Source organism: Pseudonaja textilis, chromosome 18 (genome assembly GCF_049901715.1).
Source record: "Pseudonaja textilis isolate UNSWEBS1 chromosome 18, rPseTex1.2, whole genome shotgun sequence".
Classification (NCBI taxonomy): domain Eukaryota; kingdom Metazoa; phylum Chordata; class Lepidosauria; order Squamata; family Elapidae; genus Pseudonaja; species Pseudonaja textilis.
In genome coordinates, this window is record NC_142007.1 from 3,200,950 (window position 1) to 3,222,646 (window position 21,697).

At 45.2% G+C, this 21,697-nt stretch overlaps 2 protein-coding genes across 2 annotated transcripts; one reads left to right on the forward strand and one right to left on the reverse strand.

Annotated features, from left to right (window-relative positions):
* On the reverse strand, positions 1–16,764 carry ATAD3A (ATPase family AAA domain containing 3A). The gene is made up of 16 exons (XM_026715837.2): positions 16,341–16,764; positions 14,319–14,395; positions 12,957–13,058; positions 12,243–12,302; positions 11,693–11,762; positions 11,115–11,280; positions 10,867–10,936; positions 9,761–9,916; positions 9,240–9,296; positions 7,972–8,097; positions 6,510–6,634; positions 4,922–4,973; positions 3,943–4,013; positions 2,055–2,222; positions 1,135–1,243; positions 1–443 (listed from the first exon to the last, which is right to left on the reverse strand). Exons 1-16 carry the CDS (start codon positions 16,558–16,560, stop codon positions 276–278), a joined length of 1,797 nt encoding a protein of 598 aa, XP_026571622.1. The 5' UTR covers positions 16,561–16,764; the 3' UTR covers positions 1–275.
* On the forward strand, positions 16,721–21,537 carry LOC113446240 (uncharacterized). The gene is made up of 5 exons (XM_026715798.2): positions 16,721–17,031; positions 18,157–18,296; positions 19,167–19,974; positions 20,734–20,907; positions 21,122–21,537. Exons 1-5 carry the CDS (start codon positions 16,982–16,984, stop codon positions 21,294–21,296), a joined length of 1,347 nt encoding a protein of 448 aa, XP_026571583.2. The 5' UTR covers positions 16,721–16,981; the 3' UTR covers positions 21,297–21,537.
* Positions 21,538–21,697: the final 160 nt, after the last annotated feature.

The window sequence follows — 21,697 nt, forward strand, 5'->3', positions numbered from 1 at the left end:
TTAAGGCTGCTGTCCTTTGGCGAAGGATTTCTCTTTTTAATAGACTGTTTTGCGTGATACAGACCCATTTGCCCATAATTATTCCAGGAGTCCACTTTTAAACGTGGGGGTAGGTGGGGTGGGGGGGGTGTCAAGAACCACCCCCCAGCCTCCTTCAAGATGCGGGGCTTTTCGATTCTGTCCTGCGCATGATTCCAATGGCACAAAGCCTTCCCCTCATCTCTGAATCCCACCCAAAGGTCTGGGATCTCTCTTGGCCGCATTTCTGAGGGCCTTCATGCAGTCTTCCCCAGCGGAAGCGGCAGTGGCTGGTTCTTGCCTGCTTCCATGCCTTCTGCCTTCAGCCACTCCATCTTCTGCTGGTGCTGCTGAACCGCGTCTGCTACTCGGTTATCAATCATGGCTTCCGTCAGGACACCATCCTCCGAGGCGTAGGCCGCGGCCTGGGGAGGAAAAAAAGACATGGTGAATCCTAGTTTGAAGTTACAGGTGGTCCTTGGTTTCATTTAGTGACCATATGAAGTTACAGCGGCGCCGAAAATGTGTGACCTGTAGTGATTTTTCACACTCATGACCATTGCAGCATTCCCATGGCCGCGTGATTTACATTTGAATTGTCAGAGGGCACACAGTGTGACTAATGCGAGACAACCCAGGGAGCAATAACGGTAAACAGAGGTTTGTATTGAAATAGTGGTTTTATCTACAAAGAATACATACCCACACGTACTTTAGTCAGATCTCAAACAAACCGCAACCAGCCATTACAGCATGGAAGCACACACGTTGAACCGAAAACCCCTGACACCGAACCAACTCTGCACTATACAGAAGAATTCAATAGAGTTACTGTCCTGGGATAGAAGCTATTTTTTCAGCCTGTTTTTATCATTCTGTACCATCTGCCAGATGGTAATAGTTCAAAAAAAAAAAAGAAATGGGTGCCAGGATGAGATGGATCTTTGAGAATGTTTTGAACTTTCTTAAGGCAGCGGGAGCTACAAAGCTCTTCCAAAGAGGGGAGAGGGCAACCCATGATCTTCTGGGCATGGTTCCTTTCCATTCCACGACGTTCTCGTCGCTAGGCTCAGGATGATGGGGTGGGTCATCCCAACTGGGCCTGTTGAGCCTTACCTGCCAAGCCACCGCGAGCTGCGAGATCTCTCGTCCAGACATGCCTTCTGTCAGCTTGGCAATTTCCGAGCACTTTTTCCCGTAATCGAACTGGGCCAGTTTTAAACGCCTGGGTGCCAAAAAAAAAAAAAAGAAAGAAAGAAAAGCAGATGAACCAACCACAGTGGGAAAACATTTGTTTCCCCCTCTCCCCTTGTTCGTTTTGTTTTTTAATTTTCTACTTGAACTTGCCCCACTCGCCCCACGCACCTCACCTGGCCGCCGGGCTGCTTCTTTCCGCTTCTTTCTTCTTCTGCTTTTGGCTGCATGCAAGGAAAGCAGCAGAAGTCTTTCTTTCTCTCTCCCAAATTCCGCCAGAAATGAGTCTTTGGGACCCTGCAAGGCCTCCTGCTCCAAGAGGCTGCGCCGGCAAAGACTCATTTCTGGCAGAGTTTTTGGGGAGAGAAAGACTTCTGCTGCTTTCCTTGCATGAAGCTAAAAGTCTCAGTCTCCCTGGGTCATCACACCAGAGTTTTGTCCAGCAGATATATTCTCAAGTGTGCCCAGAGATAGAAATATCTGCCTCTACCTAGGATCGAACTCACGGCCTCCTGATTGTGAAGCGAAAGCTCCACCTCTAGGCCTCAGTGACCAAAGCAACAATGTCACTGAAAAAAAGTGACATTGTTTCCCCCCCCCCACTGCAGCATCTCCATGGTCACATGGTCAAAATCTACATGCTTAGCAACCGGTTCATATTTAAGACAGTTGCAATGTCCAAGGATGATACGATCCTCTTTTGTGACCTTCTGCAACTGCAGGGATTCACTTGCCCTGTAGCAAGGACTCATCCAATCTGCAATTCCCCCCTTCTGTGGCTCTCCACCCCTTACATCTCTTACAATTAGCGCTAGAGCAAGAAGATCAAGATTTGTACTAACTGTTTGCCCTCGGTGGCTGGCTGGAGGATGTGCTTGTCGAAATACATTCGGACCAATCTCTCCCGCTCTTCTAAACCCGGCAGCTGAAAGTGGACCATCTCATCGATCCGGTCGTTGATGGCCCAATCAAACTGCTCCGGCTGATTGCTGGCTAAGACCAGCATGAACCTGCCAGGAAGGAAGAAGATCAAGAATTGGAGAAAGGCACATGTCCCACAATTCCTGAGCTGGTTAGAATAGGATAAAAAAAAATCTTATTGTCACCTTCGATGTACCCCGAGTTCTCTAACACCATCAGGGACAAGCAGAACGCTTAATAAATGTTTCCCCAAGACGCTTATGCTCGAGTATTAAAAGTTGACCTCAGAAGACCAAATAAGATTGAAAGAGACCTTGGAGGACTTCTAGTCCAGTGGTCGCCAACCAGCAGGCCGGGGACCACTGGCGGTCCGTGAGAAAATTTTGGTGATCCGCAGAGAAATGTCACCCCCAAAGCAATTAATCCAGGCTGCGTGGGAACACAAGGCTTGCGTCACCTGCATTGCGAACAACACGAGGTAGTGAGGGGAGGAGGGAAAGGGGGAGGGGGGAACTTGCCCCACTCATCCCACGTGCCTGGTCTGGCCACCAGGCTGCTTCTTTCCGCTGGTCTCTCCCAGACGATTAAAGGGAACAATTTAACCTGTTATGGACATGTGGTTTTCTCCCCCCCAAAAAATATTAATCGAGATTCTCCTTTGCATTGTTGTTTTCCTCTAAGGAGTCCTCCGAGGTTGGCAGCTGGCATCCTGGGTGACGCAAAGCTGGAGTTTCAAAGAATTGTAATATTCTTTCGATATTCTTTTCTAAAAGGTCTCGCAAAAGATCCGTGGCAAACTGGACCCATTTAGCAGCTCGGGAAATATTTTAATTTAATGACATTGATATGCTGCCTGTCTTACTATTCGGTGACTCTGGGTTTAGATATACATGAGCCTCGGTGGCGCAGTGGTGAAAGTGCGGTACTGCAGGCTACTTCTGCTACCTGCGGGGCTGCCTGCAATTTGACAGTTCGAATCTCACCAGGCTCAAGGTTGACTCAGACTTTCATCCTCCCGAGGTGGGTTAAATGAGGACCCAGACTGTTGGGGGCGAGAGGCTGACTCTGTAAACCGCTTAGAGAGGGCTGTGAAGCACTATAAAGCGGTATATAAGTCTTAAGCACTATTGCTTCCTTCCTTCCCCCTCCCTCCTCCCCTCTCTCCCTTCCTTCCCAGTGGTTAGAATGCAGTATTGCAGGCTAACTCTGCCCACAGCCAGGAGTTTGATCCTGATGGTAAAATGAGGACCCAGATTGTTGGAGGCAATAGGCTGACTCTGTAAACTGCTAAGAGAGGGCTGTAAAACACTGTGAAGCGGCATATAAGTCTAAGTCCTATTGCTTATTGCTACAGGCAGAGCTGTAAATCAACAGTCTAATTTGAGCCTCTGGTGATAAGCAGGATCAGCTCTCCTTGAAATTTTCTCTGGGAATAATTAAGCTGCCCATCTGAGCTGGAGTTCCAAGCTCCATGATTCCCAGACAGTGGGGCTGACTGAAATCCTGCAAGCATTTGGGACTAAAGGAACAAAGACAGGGAGGCCATTTCCCCATCCTCTCGGAGAGAGAAGGCCAACCCAACAAACCAAGACTTAATTCTGGTTGTACAATAAATGGACCTTCTAGAACAGGGGTCTCCAACCTTGGCAACTTGAAGCCTGGCGGACTTCAACTCCCAGAGTTGATGATCAAAGCTGGCTGGGGAAGTTCTGGGAGTTGAAGTCCACGCATCTTCAAAGCTGTCAAGATGGAGAAACGCCGCTTTTACAGGCACTCTCCATTACTCGGTTGTGATGGGAACTCTCTTACTTGTTGCTGTGTTGTCCCGTCCTATGAAGGAAAGCATTGAGTGTTGCTCGTAAGTCCTCGCTGATTTTTTCCTGCCAGGATAAGCAAACGGAAGGGTCAAAGTTGAGGAACACCAATTAATCCAAATTAAATCCAATCCTTGCTCTCTTTTCCCTACAAGTATCTCTCTCCACCCCTCCTTCTTCTTGCAGTCTAAAGTTTTCAAGCCAGTGAGGATATCATATTTAAAAACAAAAACAAAAACTGCTCATGCTACCTAGTTTGAGTAATGGAACATCTGCAAAAAAAACACAACCAACCAAGCTAAGAGACCATCAAGGAGTTCTCATCTCAACCCTGAGCTACAAATTAAAATGAAAAAGTGTTTGACTGGCCCAGTTGTAACCAGAATGTTGTATCCCAGGGTGGGAAACAAAACAAAGTCACAGAGAACAGGTGAAGCCCCTTTTATTCCTTCATTTTGGTTCCAAGCTCCGAATATTCTTGACAGAAGGCAAAAAAATTCCCACACAAACAGTTACAAGAAGAAGAAAAAAAGCAACACAAACCAGGCAAGATAAGGGCCGGGGGGACGTCCACAATTAACACACACCGGGAAGGACGCCAAACTCAGAGAGGAACCATAAACTAGAGATATTTCCATGCTTTGTTTCCAGTGCTCGCCCATACGCAAGTCCGTACTCTTATTCAGTTGTCGCAGCTGCAGCCCATGAAGGGGATCAAGGCCCTTTCCTCCCCCGTAGACCACGCCATTCCCGTCTCTCCCTTATCCTCTCCTCCCTGCGTGCCCTAGGATTGAGAGGGGATGGGCCTGGGTCTTCCTCTGACTGCTCTGCCCTTCCCCAGCCTCCTCCACAACCTCCAGAGCCACACTTCCACTCCCTGTCGGCTGTTCCTCCTCTCCCTCAGAGTCCGTCTCCACCAGGGGCATGACACAGAAACGTACGTGAAAATGAGAGAAAGAGGGGAGAACACTTACCGTTGCTCTTTTACGCAGAAATGCATCGGCTTCATCCACAAACAGCAAGAGGCTGGAAAGGGAAAAACGGGTATATGCTAAACATAATTTAAACCCACAGCAAGGAGCAGAAGATTTTGGCTGGAAGGCTTGCTACAGAAATATTTGGGAGTCTGATTGTGAAATTCAGCCCCCCCCAACTCTGGATTTTAGGCCATAAATAAAAAGATTTGGCGACGGTCTGGTGAAATCACGATGAATCTGATCGCGCAAACACTGCTATAAAGAAGTTTCTTTGGCAGATTTCAAAATGCTTCTTGTTAAAAACTGAAGATCATACCCCCCCTTTTAATCATTTTTATTTTATTATATAAAATACAAACGAAAAAAGAACGAAAATAAAATAGGAAATGAAGGGAGGGAAAGGGAACAGGGAAGGGTGGGGAGTGGAATACAAGGGAGAAGAGAAAACGAAAGGAGGGCATTGACTTTTAACTCTTCCTAGCACAGTACAAGATAAATACACTCCAACTTTTTTGCTTTTACACATTAATATATAACTAGCAATTACACCAAATCTTTCTCATCAACAGAGCCAAGATCAAAGTTTCATTTTATTTTCTTCACCAGCACAAATTCCAGAAGTGATCTTCAAATAACAACGTATTTTCCTCTTTAAATAAAGTAATCGATTTTAACCATTCCTGCTTTCTCTTCCTTGCTATGGGAGGGTTTTTCTCCAGTCCAGTAGGTAACCAGGGCATTGGGGGCAAAGTTTGGGGCTAAGAAAGGGACTCCTACTGATTATCTGACTGTGTTGCCTTTGTGCCAGGCCCTGGTTCATTACACAATATAAAGGATAACACTACAACGCATCTAAAATATTTTAGAAACAACCACCGGACTATTATAGCCACAGGGTGTCACTGCAGCACACAAATAAAGCCCTCCAGAAGATCTGAAGGACATCAAAACTCGGTAGCTCGAAAAATAAAAACAGGAGTCACCTACAACATATAGTAGTAAGGATTGTGACAGTCACTATGCAGGACAGACAGCTAGAAGACTAACAGAGTATATTGATGAACACCAAACTAGCAGAAGATACGATGAGAACTCCTTAATCTCATAATACGTGGAGAGATTAAGCCATAGTTTAAGCTGGGAAACTAGGAATTCAGCCATCAATAGACCCACAGAAATAAACATTCACATACCGTTAAAAGAGGCAATAAAACAGCTTAGAAGGAAATAAAGACTACAGTACATCCTCGTCAGTAACCAACACCCAGATAGACAAGGTATTAACACCAGACAATCAAGCAGATCCTTCAGCTTGTCTCCAAATAAGAGCTGTTTTAGGATTATTTTAGAACAGGGGCCTTCAAACTTGACAGCTTTTAAGACTTTGTGGACTTCAACTCCCAAAATTCCTCCTCCAGTCATGTTAGCTCAGGAATTCTGGGAGTTGAAGTCCACAAGCCTTAAACTTGCCAATTTTGAAGGCCCTTGCTTTAGAAAAACTATGGGGTTTGCTACAGAGAGAAGAGATTTGCTCCCGCTTGTGAGAACAAAAGCTCCTAGTATTCTTCTTACTTATCCAACTTACCCTCTACGACTTGTGTTGGCCCAGTCAAAAACCTTGTGCATGGCAGTCACACCTTCACGCCCCATAGGGGCGACATCGCCACCTGTCATGATGGCGTAATCCATGCCAGAATGCATGGCTAATTTCTAGAAAGAGAAAAGAGGGCGAATGAAGGTCATTGGTACATTCAGAACATCTGGTGTGAAAGTCCATTATGGACTTTTGGGGGGGTTAAACCTCCCCCCCCTAAACTTAATGATTTATGGTTTGGGCGATTACAGAAGATAGATTATAGAAAGAGAGTGTGACGTAACTTTATGAGAGGGAGCTAAACTATAATTGTAGTTATAAATGCTGTAAAGAAGTTCAGAAACTAGATATTAGACTGTGCAGAGATGGATAGACTGGCGCTAAAAATAAAGGACAAGACACAGAATATTTTTTTAACATGGGATGTATTTTAACAGTCGTTAGATATGACTATCGTAAGTGTTGTATCTTGTGATTCTTGAGGAATGTATGTTATTTTTTCTTTATGTACACTGAGAGCTTATGCACCAAAGACAAATTCCTTGTGTGTCCAATCACACTTGGCCAATAAAGAATCCTATTCAATTCTATTCTTTCCTATTTTATTCTTTCCTATTCCTATTGTATTCTATCAGAAGTAGAAATTAAAAGATAAAAGATCATTACTAGTTACAAGTTAATAATGAAAGATTATGATTATATGCAAGTAAGCAATACATGATCATTTTCATTTTCATTACTATTAATATTGGACTGTATGAGTGAAATAACTCAGACAATGCAATATTCACTAAGCACTTATGTAAATTAAAATAAAAAACTTTTTTGAAAAAAAATTCAGAAACTAGAAAATAAGAACTTGATTCCCAGATGTGAGGAGGGAAAAAAGGGAAAGAACAAGATTTGTCTGCAATGGTATAGAGTTTCCCGCTTAAGAAAGGGGTTGGACTAGAAGATCTTCAGGGTTCCTTCCGATTCTGTTTGTTATATTAGCCTGGAATCCAAGCCATAACCAGGTCAATAAACCCAGTGTCATGATTCCGGCAGTTACCCCATTTAAATCAGGAGTCTCGAGCCAAACTTCAAAAGGATTTATTGGGAGTTAACATGTCCGGCACTGCCTGGGTGTCGCCAACTCGGAGGCACATCATTCACTGTCACCCTTGACCCTGGTTCCCCCCCACCCCCCGGGTGTATCATAATTCATATATTCTCCAATGGGACACACCCCTAGCCAAGAGTCATCAATCATGTTCTCCAGTTAGAATTTTGCGCGGAAGAAACTTCAGTCACCTAGTTACTATCTTTGAAAACTATTTATGGAATGCGCTTTCGATTTCCAAGCTGCCGCACTGCTCCCCCCCACCCTTTCTATTGGCAACTCAAAAAAGACCATAGAAATATTTTATGAGTTGACACCCTCCTTGACAGAATGATAAAATTGGGGCGCTACCTTGGCAAAAAGGGTTTTCCCCGTTCCTGGAGGTCCATACATGAGGATATTCCGGTAGAGGCTTCGGTTATTCCTTGTGTTCCGGGTCGCGATGGCTATGTCTCGCACCCGCTCCTCCAGCTTCGGCTGCAAAGGACCCAACGCCCCACAAACAGCATTAAGGCTTGGCAGGTGGAAAGTTCAGTCTTCTTATTTCCGGATCCTGCACCTGGTTTTCCAAACAGCCGAGCCAAATATGGGCAAGGAAAAACCTTTCTAGTACAGGTGTTAATCCTCAACTTACAATCGTTCATTTAGTGACTGTTTGAAGTTACCACACCAGTGAAAAAAAGGGTCTCTTTTCACACTTACAACCATTGGCACCATCCCCATGATCAAAATTCAGGCACTTGGCAACTGACTCATATTTACTGTCAGGATTCCAGCAATTGCCCTAATTGAATCATGATTCTCAAGCCAAACTTCAAAAAAACTTTGAAGGATCTATTAGAAGCGACATACTGGCCCTGCCCTGTATGAAGCCAATTCTGGCCTACATGATTTACAGTCCCCTGTGACTCTGTTTCCCCCATGCCCTCCTGGGTGTGTCAGAATTCAGATTTTTCCAACTGAGCACGTTCACAGGCTGGGTGTCATCATTCACGTTCTCCAATTAAATATATTCCCGGGCAAAAGCTCTGGTAGTTTAGTTACACTCTTTTAAAGAGAAGAGTTGGAATGTACTTTCGCTTCTAAACTGCTACACTGCTCTTTCAGACTTCCTTCCTCCCCCACCCCCCCTTTTTTTAATGGCACTAAAATAGGCATAGGAATGTTTTATGAGTTGACATTTATTAGGGCTTATATTGGAAGCACATGTAAAAATCAAGCTAGGACTTACTTTCAGGGTAGGTCGTATTTTTGGGCAAACAGGGTAACTTTGGGTTACTGACACAATTACAGAGCTACATTGGTCTAGTCACCAGAACTAGAAAGCAGGAGACTGTGAGTTCAAGTCCTTCCTTAGACATGAAAACCTTCTGGGTGACTTTGGGCTAGTCACTCTCTCTCAGCCCAACCCACCTCACAGGGTTGTTGTGGAAGATAAGAGGAAAATGTGTGGGATAGGTACACCACCTTGAGTTATTTTCAAAAATAAATAACGGTGGGATACAAATAAATAAATGAAAAGGATGGAGTTTTGATCATGTGGTTATTTTCGACCCTCCCAATTAAAAAATGTAGTTTCCAATGCCAGTGGCTCCATGATAGATGTGATTAACACTCACATTGAGAACGACTCCTTCCAGAGCGTCTTGGGCCTTACTGGTCAGCCGCTTCCCAACCTAGAAAGCCAAGGAGACAGGGGAAGTTATCCTCAAGAAAGGAATGGCTAGAGAGAAGGAGGCGATAATCTGTTAAGGGATGGCACACGATAACAGATAAAGAGGTGAGAAAGAGACCCCCAAGAATTCCACCATGATTATTGTCTGACTGGCTGTCAAAAAATCCTAGCCAACCATCAGTCTCTCAACTTGGAACCCAAAGACACACAAGCTATTGTAAGTTTATGGTAACCAATTCCTGCAAGCTTGAATGTCCTTCGCTGCTTCTTTTTTGCGAAGTAGAAAGGGGTCTTTTCTGAGATGCTTCCTCGCATTACAGTACTGGGCCGGACTCCTGTTTCTTTTATCTGACCATTCTTGATTGCAGCTCTTCTTCTACGAGGTTATTCCTCCTTCTGTCCATTACAAGGGCTTTTAAGATTCTGTTTTTATACTCAATAAATTGGCATTTCCGGAAAGCTTACCTGGATGGGATGCTTGAGCGCTTCGAGCACAGTGATACGGGAGGTTTCCCGCACTAATGAGGGCTTGCCCAGACGAGCTTCGATATACCGCCCGGCCACAGCGGTGGCGTTTTTGGCACTGTAGATGCCAACGGCCAGCAGAGTCAATCCCGCCACCTGCCACAAATCAGAAAAGCAATGCTTTCAGAACTTTTTTTTCCAACCACGTGTATAATTCTAACAATGGAAGGGTGTTTTTTTATTTTATTTTAAGGAACAAACATTGGGAGGGATTATTAATAAAGAATTCTTTCTTTTTTCCCCCCCTCCTTCAGACTTCTTTCATTTCACCCAGAATAACGGCCATTTTTTCTGGACCCTGAGCAATTCCAGGAAATGCATTCTCCTCCGTGTAAGCAGAACCGACCGCAAAACCTGTTGGCTTGGCTTGGGGTCTGAATACACTATGATTTATGTTCAACTGTTTCCCTCTGGTGGCATGCCCAGGCTGTGTTAGAAGAAGTACTGATCAGCCTCGTGATTTGCCTTAAGCCTGATAGAAAGTTAACTCTTGCAGAGAAAGATTATTAGGGGACTGACTGGAGGCTAAAACATATGAAGAATAATGGCAGGAACTGGGTCTGTCTAGTTTAATGAGAAGAAGGACTAGGGGAGACAGGATAGCAGTCTTCCAATATCTCAGGGGCTGCCCCAAAGAAGTCAAGCTATTCTCCAAAGCACCTGAAGGCAGGACAAGAAGCGACGGATGGAAACTAATCAAGGAGAGAAGCAACTTAGAACTAAGGAGAAATTTCCTGACAGTTAGAAACAATTAATTGGTAGAACACCTTGCCTCCAGAAGTTGTAAATGCTCCAACACTGGAAGCTTTTAAGAAGAGATTGGATAACCCTTTGTCTGAAGTGGTGTAGGATTTCCTGCCTAGGCAGGGGGTTGGACTAGAAGACCTCCAAGGTCCCTTCCATTCTATTCTATTCTATTCTATTCTATTCTATTCTATTCTATTCTATTATTCTATTCTATTCTAATTCTATTCTAATTCTATTCTATTCATCACTAATGGGATCACGAGATGGTCGTGGTCTCAAAAATTTGGTATGTGCCTTACCGTGGCTGTTACTTTATCCCAGTCAGAAACAAAGGCACGGAAACCTTCTCCAAAAAGCGTCCCAGCTGTCCTAAAGAAGAAAAGAGCAAACCTTTTAAAAATTGGCATGTCCAGATAATATTGGGGGGAGGGAGACATTTTTATTTAAATTTGGCTAAACTTCTGTTCCAAATAAGCGTCGTTAACTCTGCCATCACGGCCTAGTCTTTACCAAACCTGCCCGTTCCCAGGTTTTTCGGCAAACGTACTTGAGGGAATCCAAGACAGTCTGACGGTGTTCGGCGGCTTTTAGCCGAATTTGTTCCCGGATGAGATCCGCGTTCTCCCGCTCCGCCCTGGCGCGAGCCTGGGCTTCCGCCTCGATCCGCAGCATTTCGTTCTTGTGCCGCAGTTCCATCTCCCGCTCCACCGTTGCTACAGAAGGAAACCAAGAACTTGAATCGATGGAAAAAAGCCATATGGGGTTGCAACGGTCTCCAGACTTCAACCAGCCAATGCAGCCAAAGATAGTTTCTCATCCCTATGCAGATTGGCTAGGGAATTCTGGGAGTTGAAGTCCACACCTCATAAAGAGGCCAAGGCTAAAAAACATTGATGTAGCAGATACAGAGAAGGGAAAACGCCTATTTTTCTCCTTTTCTCAAAAATCCAGCCACCCTCCGCTTATTTCCTGGTTATTTTCTTCCAACTTCTCCTATTCTTTGGGGATTCTTCCCTCCTCCCTTTAATATTTTCTCCAGTCTCCTTAAGTTTCGCATCTCGACTCTAAAGTCCTGTTGGTAGGCCCAGAGCCCACAAATCTTCCCCTTTGCCACCGTCCCCGTACCTCTCCTCATGGCCTCCTGCTTCTGAACCGATTCTTCTTGCTTCCTTAAATTTTCTTCGTTAAGGAGTTGCTGGGGGGAGAAGAACAGAATTCAGTCTGTGGACAACTGGGGAAGCTGCTGCACTTAAAAGTATTTGTTCCTTCCCCTTAATACAGGGGTCTTCCAACTTGACAACTTTAAGACTTCTGGACTTCAACTCCCAGAATTCCTCCTCCAGTCATCTTAGCTCAGGAATTCTGGGAGTTGAAGTCCAGAAGTCTTAAATTTGCCAAGTTTGAAGACCCTTGCCTTAAAAACAGCAGCAATATACAGTATTTCCTAATGTTCAACTACTTAATATATTTCCCACACCTTGTTTACACTGCAGACCATTGCCTCTTCCCTCACAAAGGGTTTTTAACTAACCCAGATGAAGGATCTGTGTGAGCAGCATTTCTATTTATTAAGTAATTTTTTTAAAGGACCACACAGATGTACCGGGCTGTAGATGGTTCCCCTTCTGTGATCAAACGCTTCCCACCCCGCATTTAAGAAAGAAATAGCACCAACCTGTTGCCGTAACTGGTCCTCGTAACGTTGCCGAGCTAATTTGTCCTGGTACTGGGCTCTCTTTGAGATAAAAACAGACAGAGGGGAAATTGAGTGATATTTAAGAGGAAAGAGGGACAAGGGCCTTGAGAGTTAAAACTCTTAAAGCGGGGAAGACTGCAACCTCACCACGATGGATAAAAATCTATGAATTATTTTTTTTAAAAAAAAAGTCAGGTTTTTAAAATTTTAAATCAGATTATTTTTTTTATTTTTATCTAATTTATTTTAATAAAATACTTTGGGAGTAAAGATCTATCTAAAGATAGTTTTCTATTTTTAAGATACATTAATAATTTATTCAGCCTGAAATGAAGCTAAAGTTACGTAGCACGAGGCTGTATATTCTGCAATATTGGGACTGTTGGTGAGTCAACAGTGGGTCAGAGGAGCAGTCACTGCAGGACAGAGATGACAGCTGCTCTTTAAAAATAATTATTTAAATCAAGCCTTTTTTTTAAACTAGTGATCTAAATCATGATTTAAATTGACTTGATTTAAATCAAATCCACCCTAAACTTCACTTGAGCTGAATTTAATATTGAAACAATATAAGTCGTCAACTTAACGGACTACAATTGCTTTGTCCCATTTTACAACTTTTCTTGACACATTTGTTAAGGGAGTCAGTGCAATTGTTAAATTAGGAACACGGTTGTTAAGACAGCATTTTACCGCTTGTTGTTGCCTCGTCTCTTCATTAAGAGTTTTCCTCCTCTCTTCTGCTTGTATCCGGACTTGTTCGTTCTTCAGTTGTTCTACGGCAGCTTCGTATTCCTAAAGACAAATTAGGAAGAATTACTGAACCAACCTGTGGGAAAATACATTCCATTTCCAGCTCTTTCGTACAAGAAATCCTATTAAATTCCCCACCTAAAAAAACCAAATAGCTGCCTCACTCTAACCTAAAGGCAGAGACTTTGCTCATGGTGATATTAGCAATGCCTTAGAAATAGTCTGGCACTTTTGATCTACTAAAAGCAACTTGCAACATCGAGGTGAAAATGTTTATAAATAACAGAATAAGAGATTTGCAAGGATCTTCTAGTCCCGTGATGGCGAACCTGTGGCACGCGTGCCACAAGTGACACGCACAGTCATTTGTGCTGGCATTCGAGCTGCAGGCAAACTTACCTTACTTTGCATGTGTGTTCCTCACAGATGATTTTGGGGGCGGGGGGCTGGTTTGAGGCCTTTTGGCCTCCCAGAGGCTTGGAAAAAGCCTCTGCAAGGCATTTCAGGCTGAATTATAGGCCTGTTTCTTCACTTCCGGTATTACAGGAAATGATGAAACGGGCCTATAATTAGGCCTGACAAGCCTTGCAGAGGCTTTTTCCAAGCCTCTGGGAGGCCGAAAAAGGCCTCAAACCAGCCGAAAAATCAGCTGTGAGGTGCAGTGCAGGTAAGGGGGTGGGAGGGATTGTGCGTGCATGTGCACATATTGCATTCTGGGTGCTGGCACGCGAGTGTGTGCGCACTGGCGCGCACACAATTTTTGGCACAGGCGCCCAAAAAGGTTAGCCACCACTGTTCTAGTCCAAGCCCCCTGCTTAAGCAGGGAAACTCTGTACCATTTCAGACAAATTTCTATCCACCCTCTTATTAAAAGCCCCCATGGACCTCCCACAACTTCTGAAGTCAAGCCGTTCCGCTGATGAATTGTTCTGTTAGGAAATTTCTCCTTTAGTTGTAGCTGCTTCTCTCCTTTCATTAGTTTCCATCCATTGCTTCTTGTCTTGTCTTCAGATGCTTTGGAGAATAAATTGACCCCTCTTCTTTGTGGCAGTCCCTCAAATATTGGAAGACTGCTATCCTGTCTCCCCTAGTCCTTTTCACTAGAGTAGCCATACCCAATTCCTGCAATTGTTCTTTATAAGTTTTAACTTCCAGGCCTTTAATCATCATTGCTCTTTCTAGTCTCAACATCAAATATGAGGAATGATCAAATGACCAAATATGAGGAATGAAAGTACACGTATGTGTGGATGTGAAATCAACTGATTAATAGCACAACCTGAATTGCTAGGTTTTGCTCACCTTTAATTTGGACTGCTGCTCCAGCTGTAGTGTCTGTTCCTGTAGCTGAGCTAAGCCTAGGGCCTCTTTGGCATGTCCTGAAAAGAAAATATCGCCCATCAGTTGTTTTTCATCATTCAAAAAAAAAAAATTCTTCCCCACCTAACAGTGATTTTGCCCATGATAATTCGGTGCAATTCTGTTTGCCCAATGTTTAAACTATATGCAAATAAGCCCTGCTGGAAATAACACAATGTTGTCCAAACCAGAGATTCTACCTTGTGCATTGCCAGAAGGAAGAGGAATAATAAAACTGCTGTTTTCAAACATCAACTCAAAAGGATGCTCCTTCCTGGTTTAAATTTTGGCCGCTCCTATAAATACATTGAGTTAAAAACTCTTTTGGGTCAGCTCTTCCTGGCTTCCCTTTCAGGGGCAAAAGCCACAATAGAAGCTGCTGAAGAAAATCACATGGGAGCTAGAAGGTCAAAGGGCATTGTTGCTGGAATTCTCAAGGGCAATCTGCCTTCGGTGGCTGCAAGCAAGGCTGCAAGAAGGCTGTTTGAGACAAGAAGTGTCTGTGTGCAGATTCGGCATTGTGGTTAATTGTAGGATCTGATTCTCGTCCAGCATCAAGATAGAACAGAATAGGAGAAAGAATAGAATAGAATAGAATAGAATAAAAAAGAAAATACAATAGAATAGGAGAAAGAGAATAGAACAGGAGAAAGAATAGAATTCTTTATTGACCAAGTGTGACTGGACATACAAGGAATTTGTCTTCGGTGCAGAAGTTCTCAGTGTACATAGAAGCTATAAGCGATAAATCATGATCCTAGTCATCATAAAAATATGTATTCATCACAAATCATAAGATACAAGTCTTAGCGATAGAATCAGTATGAATCGTACTAGGAAACTAAATAAAACAATATAAACCTTAAAGACCCAAGCAACAAAGTTAAGAGTCATAAGTAGAAAAGGAGATAGGTCAGTGATGGCCAACCTTTCCATCCTGGCGTGCCAAGTGTGCCAACACCCATAAGGCAATGCACGCACTCCCCCCCCCACACCCCCACGCATGCTCACATGATCCCCTCTTGTGCTTTTCTGCACATGCACAGCAGCTACCCAACGATTACTTGGCGTGCTGTGCGTGGTATGCGTGGATGCGCAGTGGACCTGCTCCGTGGCGATGGCTCTGCGTGCCACTTCCGGCACATGTGTAATAAGGTAATAAAAAAGAGATAGGTAATAAGAAAGATGAGAAGAATATTAATACAGTCTTATTAAATAGTTTGACGGTGTTGTGGGAATTAAGATGGCTTCAAAAGCACCACTGTCACACCTACACAGGAGCAGATCCTAGCAAGGGATCCCAGCCAAGGGTTTCTGTACAAGTAGCCCTCGACTTACAACAGTTCGTTTAGCGACTGTTTCAAAGTTACAACTGCACTGAAACAAAGGTGGTGAGGGCTGGTTTTCACACTTACCACCATTGCACCCTCCCCAGTTACATGATCAAAGTTCAGATGTTCAACAAGTGACACTTATTTATGACCTCTGCGGTGTCCCGGGGTCGATCACGCGGATTCCTCTTTTTGTGACCTTCGGACAAGTCAAGTCCATAGGAAAGCCAGATTCGCTTAATGACCATAGGACTAACTTAAAACAACTGCACAGGAATTCACTTAACCAAGGTGGCAAAAAAGGTCGTAAAACGGTTAAATTAATGGCCAATGTCTCGCATAGCAACGGACCTTTTTTGGGGACCTATTGTGACCATAAATCGAGGACTAAATGTAATATCCATTCAAGCAGGCACGGAGATCCACTGAACTTTTTTTCCTGGTGGCCGATTCCTGCTAAAGAGTTTATCTATCGCGGGATCCACTGAAAGTTTCGCTCAGGACCAGATCCAGTAGGGGGCTTGGCCACAGGATCCCCGTTAATCGAGGCCCGGGATCCAGCCAGCCTTCTCCCAGCAGGGGAGCGACCCACCAGAGAGGATCCACCCCGCCCGCCCGCTCCCCTCCGACTCACGGGAAGAGTCGAGCTCCCGGGCGGCCTTGGCAGCGCGCTCCAGGCCGGTGGGATCGAAGTTGCTCCATTTGTCCTTGGGGCGGCTCCCCTCGCCCGTCCCTTCTTTCGATCCCCCGCCGGGCGGAGGAGGCAGCGGGGGTAGCCCGGTCCCAGGACCCGCGTCCCCGCCGCCGCCGCCGCCCGCCCCGCCGCCGCGGTTCAGCCCGAAGAGCCACGACATGATCTCCTCCCGCCAACCGGCAAGCAGCGAATCCCCCTGCAACACACACGTGGACTCCGCGCCGCCGGCTCCGCGCAGGCGCCGACCCGCCTCTTCCCTTCGCCGCCGCCGCTCATTGGCAGGCAAGCTCAAGCCGAGCCATAGAGTCGCAGGCTTGGGCAACGAAGGAAAAGAACCTTTTCCTCTCCCCGCCCCCACCCCACCTCAGTCACGTGCTTGAAGCGAAAGGAAGAGGCGCCCAATGGGGTGAGGAGGAGGGAAAAGGGGGGGGGGGAAAAAGAAACACGGTGAGGGACGGTAAGCGAAGAGGACCAATCTTAGTCGAGTCTCAGTCGTCCAGAAGGCGGCCCGTCTCCATAGCAACGGGAATGTTGAAGCGATCGCTGAGCGGGATGGAGGCGAGGCCTCAGGTGGACCGCGGATGGCGGAGGCGGCGGGTTTGCGAGTGCGAGGCTGCGGGGCTTCCCTCAGGTAAGGGGGCTTTTGAAGGAAAGTAGGGAGAGCATCACACCTGATGGAGGTTTCTGAGAAGATTCCCTGCTGGGGTGGGTGGGCTGCTGGCTGGGGAGGATGGGAATTGTAGTCCCTCAGGTGTGGAAAGTCTTGAAGGCGAAGGAGGTCCTTGACAGACAAGAGGTCGGATTCCAAAGCCCCAATTCCTTCCATCCCAGGGCCCATGCTGGCTGGGAACGATGGAGACTGCAGTCCCTGCCTGGTGTATTTTAATGCGCTTGTTGTTTTATTTATCAATTTGTAAACCACTTCAGTATAAATACTTGGGTCGTTGTACTGAGGTACTGGTCACTTCAGGTTATTATTATTATTATTATTATTATTATTATTATTATTATTATTTTATTAGATATATGTATATATGCGTGTGTATGTATATATATATGTGTGTGCATGTGTATGTGTGTATATATGTATATGTATATGTATATGTATCTCTCTCTCTCTCTCTATATATATATATAACTATCTATCTATCTATCTATCTATCTATCTATCTATCTATCTATCTATCTATCTATCTATCTATCTATCTATAGTATTCAGCTTTGTTTGGGTATTTTCCCACCTCATTGTAGTTGTGCTTTTAAAGTTGTAGCAATGTTTCGGCAGAATCTCATCTGCCATCATCAGGCTCGTGTATTGGGTTCGTCCATGAACACAATACAGAAGCCTGATGATGGTGGATGAGATTCTGCCGAAACGTCGCGACAACTTTAAAAGCACAACTATAATGACGTGGGAAAATACCCGAACAAAGCTGAATACCATACATGTAAGTACCCGTGAAAACTTATATACACATAAACAAATTTACATGGCAGCCCAATTCATGAACAGAAGAGCATTATTATTTTTTCACTCAGAGCCTTTTCTCAGCCTTCTGGAAGGGGAAAAATGCTAAATGTTCTTTTTTAAAAATAATGAATCCCACCCATGTCTTTTGGGGTGAGCTAAGAAATGGGGGAAAAAGGCCAGAATGGAAATAATTCATAAAAAAATATGTGGAGGCGGTTGTGGTTTCTGGATTAAGTTTTAACAGCCAGCATTAAAGGGATGCCATGTTCTTCTTTCTTTTCCTAGAGAGGCCTCAAAGGAGCTCCTTGGCAACAGCCAAAAAACCAACACAACCCACAAGGTCGGCTTTGTGAATCTAGGGAGGCGCCCGGCTCTTTGCGAGGATGAGCAGCAGAGAAAGCCATTGCTGGTTGAGGAAGAAAATGGTAAAGAGTGCTGGTGGGGGGACCCAGGTTCGAAGCCTCATAGTTCCCGGGAGCGTGCAGAGTGACTTTAAATGGCCTGCTGTCTCTCAGTCTCAGGAAGAAAGCCAAACTGCAAGGTCTGCAAGGCTGGGTAGTGTTTCAAAACAAGCAAGATGGTGTCCGACATTTTGCTTGCTTTGATCTTCTTTGGACTGTACAGGTAGTCCTCGTCTTACGATCACAACTGAGCCAACAATGCTAAGCGAAATATTTGTAAGTGAATTTTGCCTCAATTTAAGAGTTCTCTTGCCGCAGTTAAGAGAATCAGTGCAGTTGTTAAGTTAGTAACACGGTTGTTAAGTGGAACCTGGCTTCCCCACCGACTTTGCTTGTCAGAAGGTCGCAAAAGGAGAATCACGTGACCCTGGGACTCTGCATCCGTCATAAATATGAGGCAGTTGCCAAGCATCTGAATTTGCATCAGGGGGATGTTGCAACGATCGTAAATGTAAAAGGCCATCATAAGTCACTTTTTTTCCCAGCGCCGTTGTAACTTTCGGCCGGTCACTTCACTGAACGGCTGCAAGTCGAGGACTAGCTGTATTCCTAAAAATCTTGAAGTCCTCTGGCCCACCCTCAAAAGAAATCAATTTTTATCTCCCTCTTAATAGTCGAGGGTGACATTTTGGCTGCCTCCAGATCCACGTTTGTTTCTCCTTATTGGAAAAAAGAGGGAATGGTACAGATGCCCATGAACTCCCCACAGTGTCTCATGGGAGGCAGCAAAGAATAATAATTGGTTGTCATTTTGATTGAAATGCTCATTGTGGGTCTGTTCATGTTCTGGGTCTTCTAACATGGATTTTCTCTCCCTTCTCTCTCATCTCACAGGGGTCTTTACCATTGAAGACTTGGAAGAAAGCTTACGAAACCTGAAGGTTCAGGTGGACAGCTTAGCCTCCAGTCTTACTGTCCATCCAGATCGAGATTACCCTTCTGCTCTGGAACACCTGGCTGGCCCAAGTCCCTTAAGTTCCAAGTGGCACCCATCAGGGTCACCCTCAGAGACCGAATGGTTACTGAGAGCGAAGCGTCTTGCGAGATCGTTAGACGATAACTTGAATTTGATGGATGTGGCCATTCCAGCCTTACATTCATCCCCGCTAAATGAAACTTCAGGATTCTTTGGCACTGCGAGTCAGAACTCTCCTGCCTTGGGGGATCTTTCTGCCCCGTTGAAACTGGGGGCCCCTCATGTGATCGGCGTCAAGTCTTTGCTGCCCCCCAAGATCCCAGTCCGAGCTTGCTTGCCAGAAAGATCCTCTTTCACGTGGCGCAGGGGCCGTTCGCTGAGTCACTCTGAGGTTACCCACTCCTGCTCCTTCTCTCCGGATGCCAAACGTCCGCGTTGGCTCCGGTCACGCTCTCAGTCTCCGAGGCCTATCTGGAGGCCCACCTCGGCTAAGGCGAATGCCTGCGCCCAGCCTCCGCCTCAGCTGGGGAAGCCCAGGGGAGTCAGGAAGAAAAACACGTCAAGCAGACAATCGCGGTTGAGGTTCTTCAGGCCAGGGACATTAGCACTGAAATCCTGGACTTCCACTAAGGCAGTTGGACAGAGGACACCGAGGGAGTCTTGGAGTCCTTACAGTTTGGCTTCTCCCGATCTCTCCTCACCCACTGCAGAAGAGATCAACGAACGGTAGGAAGAGGCCTCTAGGCCTCCTGTTCTAACCTAATCAGAATTGAGAACTAGCGAGGAACATCTTGCTACATAGTCTACGTTGGCTTCCTTATCATACCCTGAAGAGGTCGATCATTCCTGGGGTGGAATAATAATGGAAGTTGAACCTCAACTAAGCTCGAGATTATCCGAGAAAGAAACCAACTTCGAGGAGCTAAAGATCTGGGATTAATGTTTGTTATTATTTAATGGCCCCTATTTCGGTTTATGGGTTTTGTTAGAGTTTGTTTATTGACCTCCATCTTACCACAAAGTAACCCTGGGCGAGTTTTAAAAATTTAGTACTTTTGGTGTTGGCTGCCTGTTGTTGTAACATTTATTTAAAGTTTCTCACTGGTTTTTTTTTTTGTGTGTGTGCTTTCTTTTAGCTCCATCCAGAGTCTGTTGGAATTAGGCAGCTAATATGTTTTAAATAAATAATAACAGGTGGGCACCGTAGTGTGTTGAAACGTCCGTTCCCAAACTGTTTCAACATGAAAGCCTGGGATGGCTTGTTGTAGGAAATTTCCCCAGCTTTTTGGCAAACAGCAAAATAACTTATTTAGGCCAGAAAATCTTTTACTAGATCGTTCTCCTGCCTGACAATAACAGCAGTGTCTTGTATAGTAAGTAGTCCTGTGTGGCCCATAGGCAATAAAGTCAAGCTATGCATAGAGCAGTGTTTTGACTTGAAAGACATTTAAGCATCTTTTTTTAAAAAAAACATTCGTGGTTCAGCTTCCTGCAGACGCTTTCTGAAAGCACAATGGGGAGAGACCTGATTGAAATGTCTCCGTACCAGAAAGAGCTGGCTCGTCTCCGACTCGAGCGCCTGCGTGTGGAAGAGGGCTGGCTGTTGGAATTAAAGAGGCAGCAGGAACTGGAACGAACCCGTGGCCCCAGGCCCAAGTGGTGAGGACATGCTCTCCGAGGCTTGGGCCAGGGCTGTGGCTTCTTTGGGTTGGCTGCTGAGAGCAGATTCAGACCGGGCCAGGTGGAAATCTGGTGGGATTTGCTGGATCCATGAGATTTGGGATATATTAATCCTGGGATTCTGTGGGCAATGTTCATTTGTAAACAGAGTGCCAATCAAGCCCCTTTCTCCTTCTTTCCTTGTGGTTTTCAGGTACGAAATGAGGGACTCTCAATTCCACTACGAAGCCCACAAGAACAACAAACTTCTGAGAAGCAGCCCAGAGATACAGTCGGTCTTCGATTATAGGGAGGCGCTATCAAGAGCATCGAAAGACTTCCAGCAGCAACAGAAGCCCACTTCTACCTCCCTCAAGGCCTACTGGTAAAGAGCCGAAGGAGACACTGGGCATTAGAGGAGATAGAAGAAAGGCAGGTCAGGATGAGCAGGGCCTTCCTCTGTTCCCAGTGAATGATGGTCTGTTTTTTGGCGGGTGTGTGTGTGTGTGCGATTCTGAGTGCCCAGCCCAGTCATTTTTTATGCCTTGATTGCTCAGAGCTGATTTAAACTTTGAGAACTGCTTAGTGGAGTGAAATGAAGTGAGCAAAGATTCCTTGCTAGAGAAAAAGGTAACCGGATATCCTGATTTACTGGGGAGGAACTACGCCAAACGTCAGACATCTCTGTGTCAAAGGCAGTGTGGGTTGTTTTCTGGCTTGGTGTGTGCAGATTTGATGTGTGTGCGTGTGCCTTTTTTTGACCCCTGAATTTGATTGTTGTTGCCTGCAG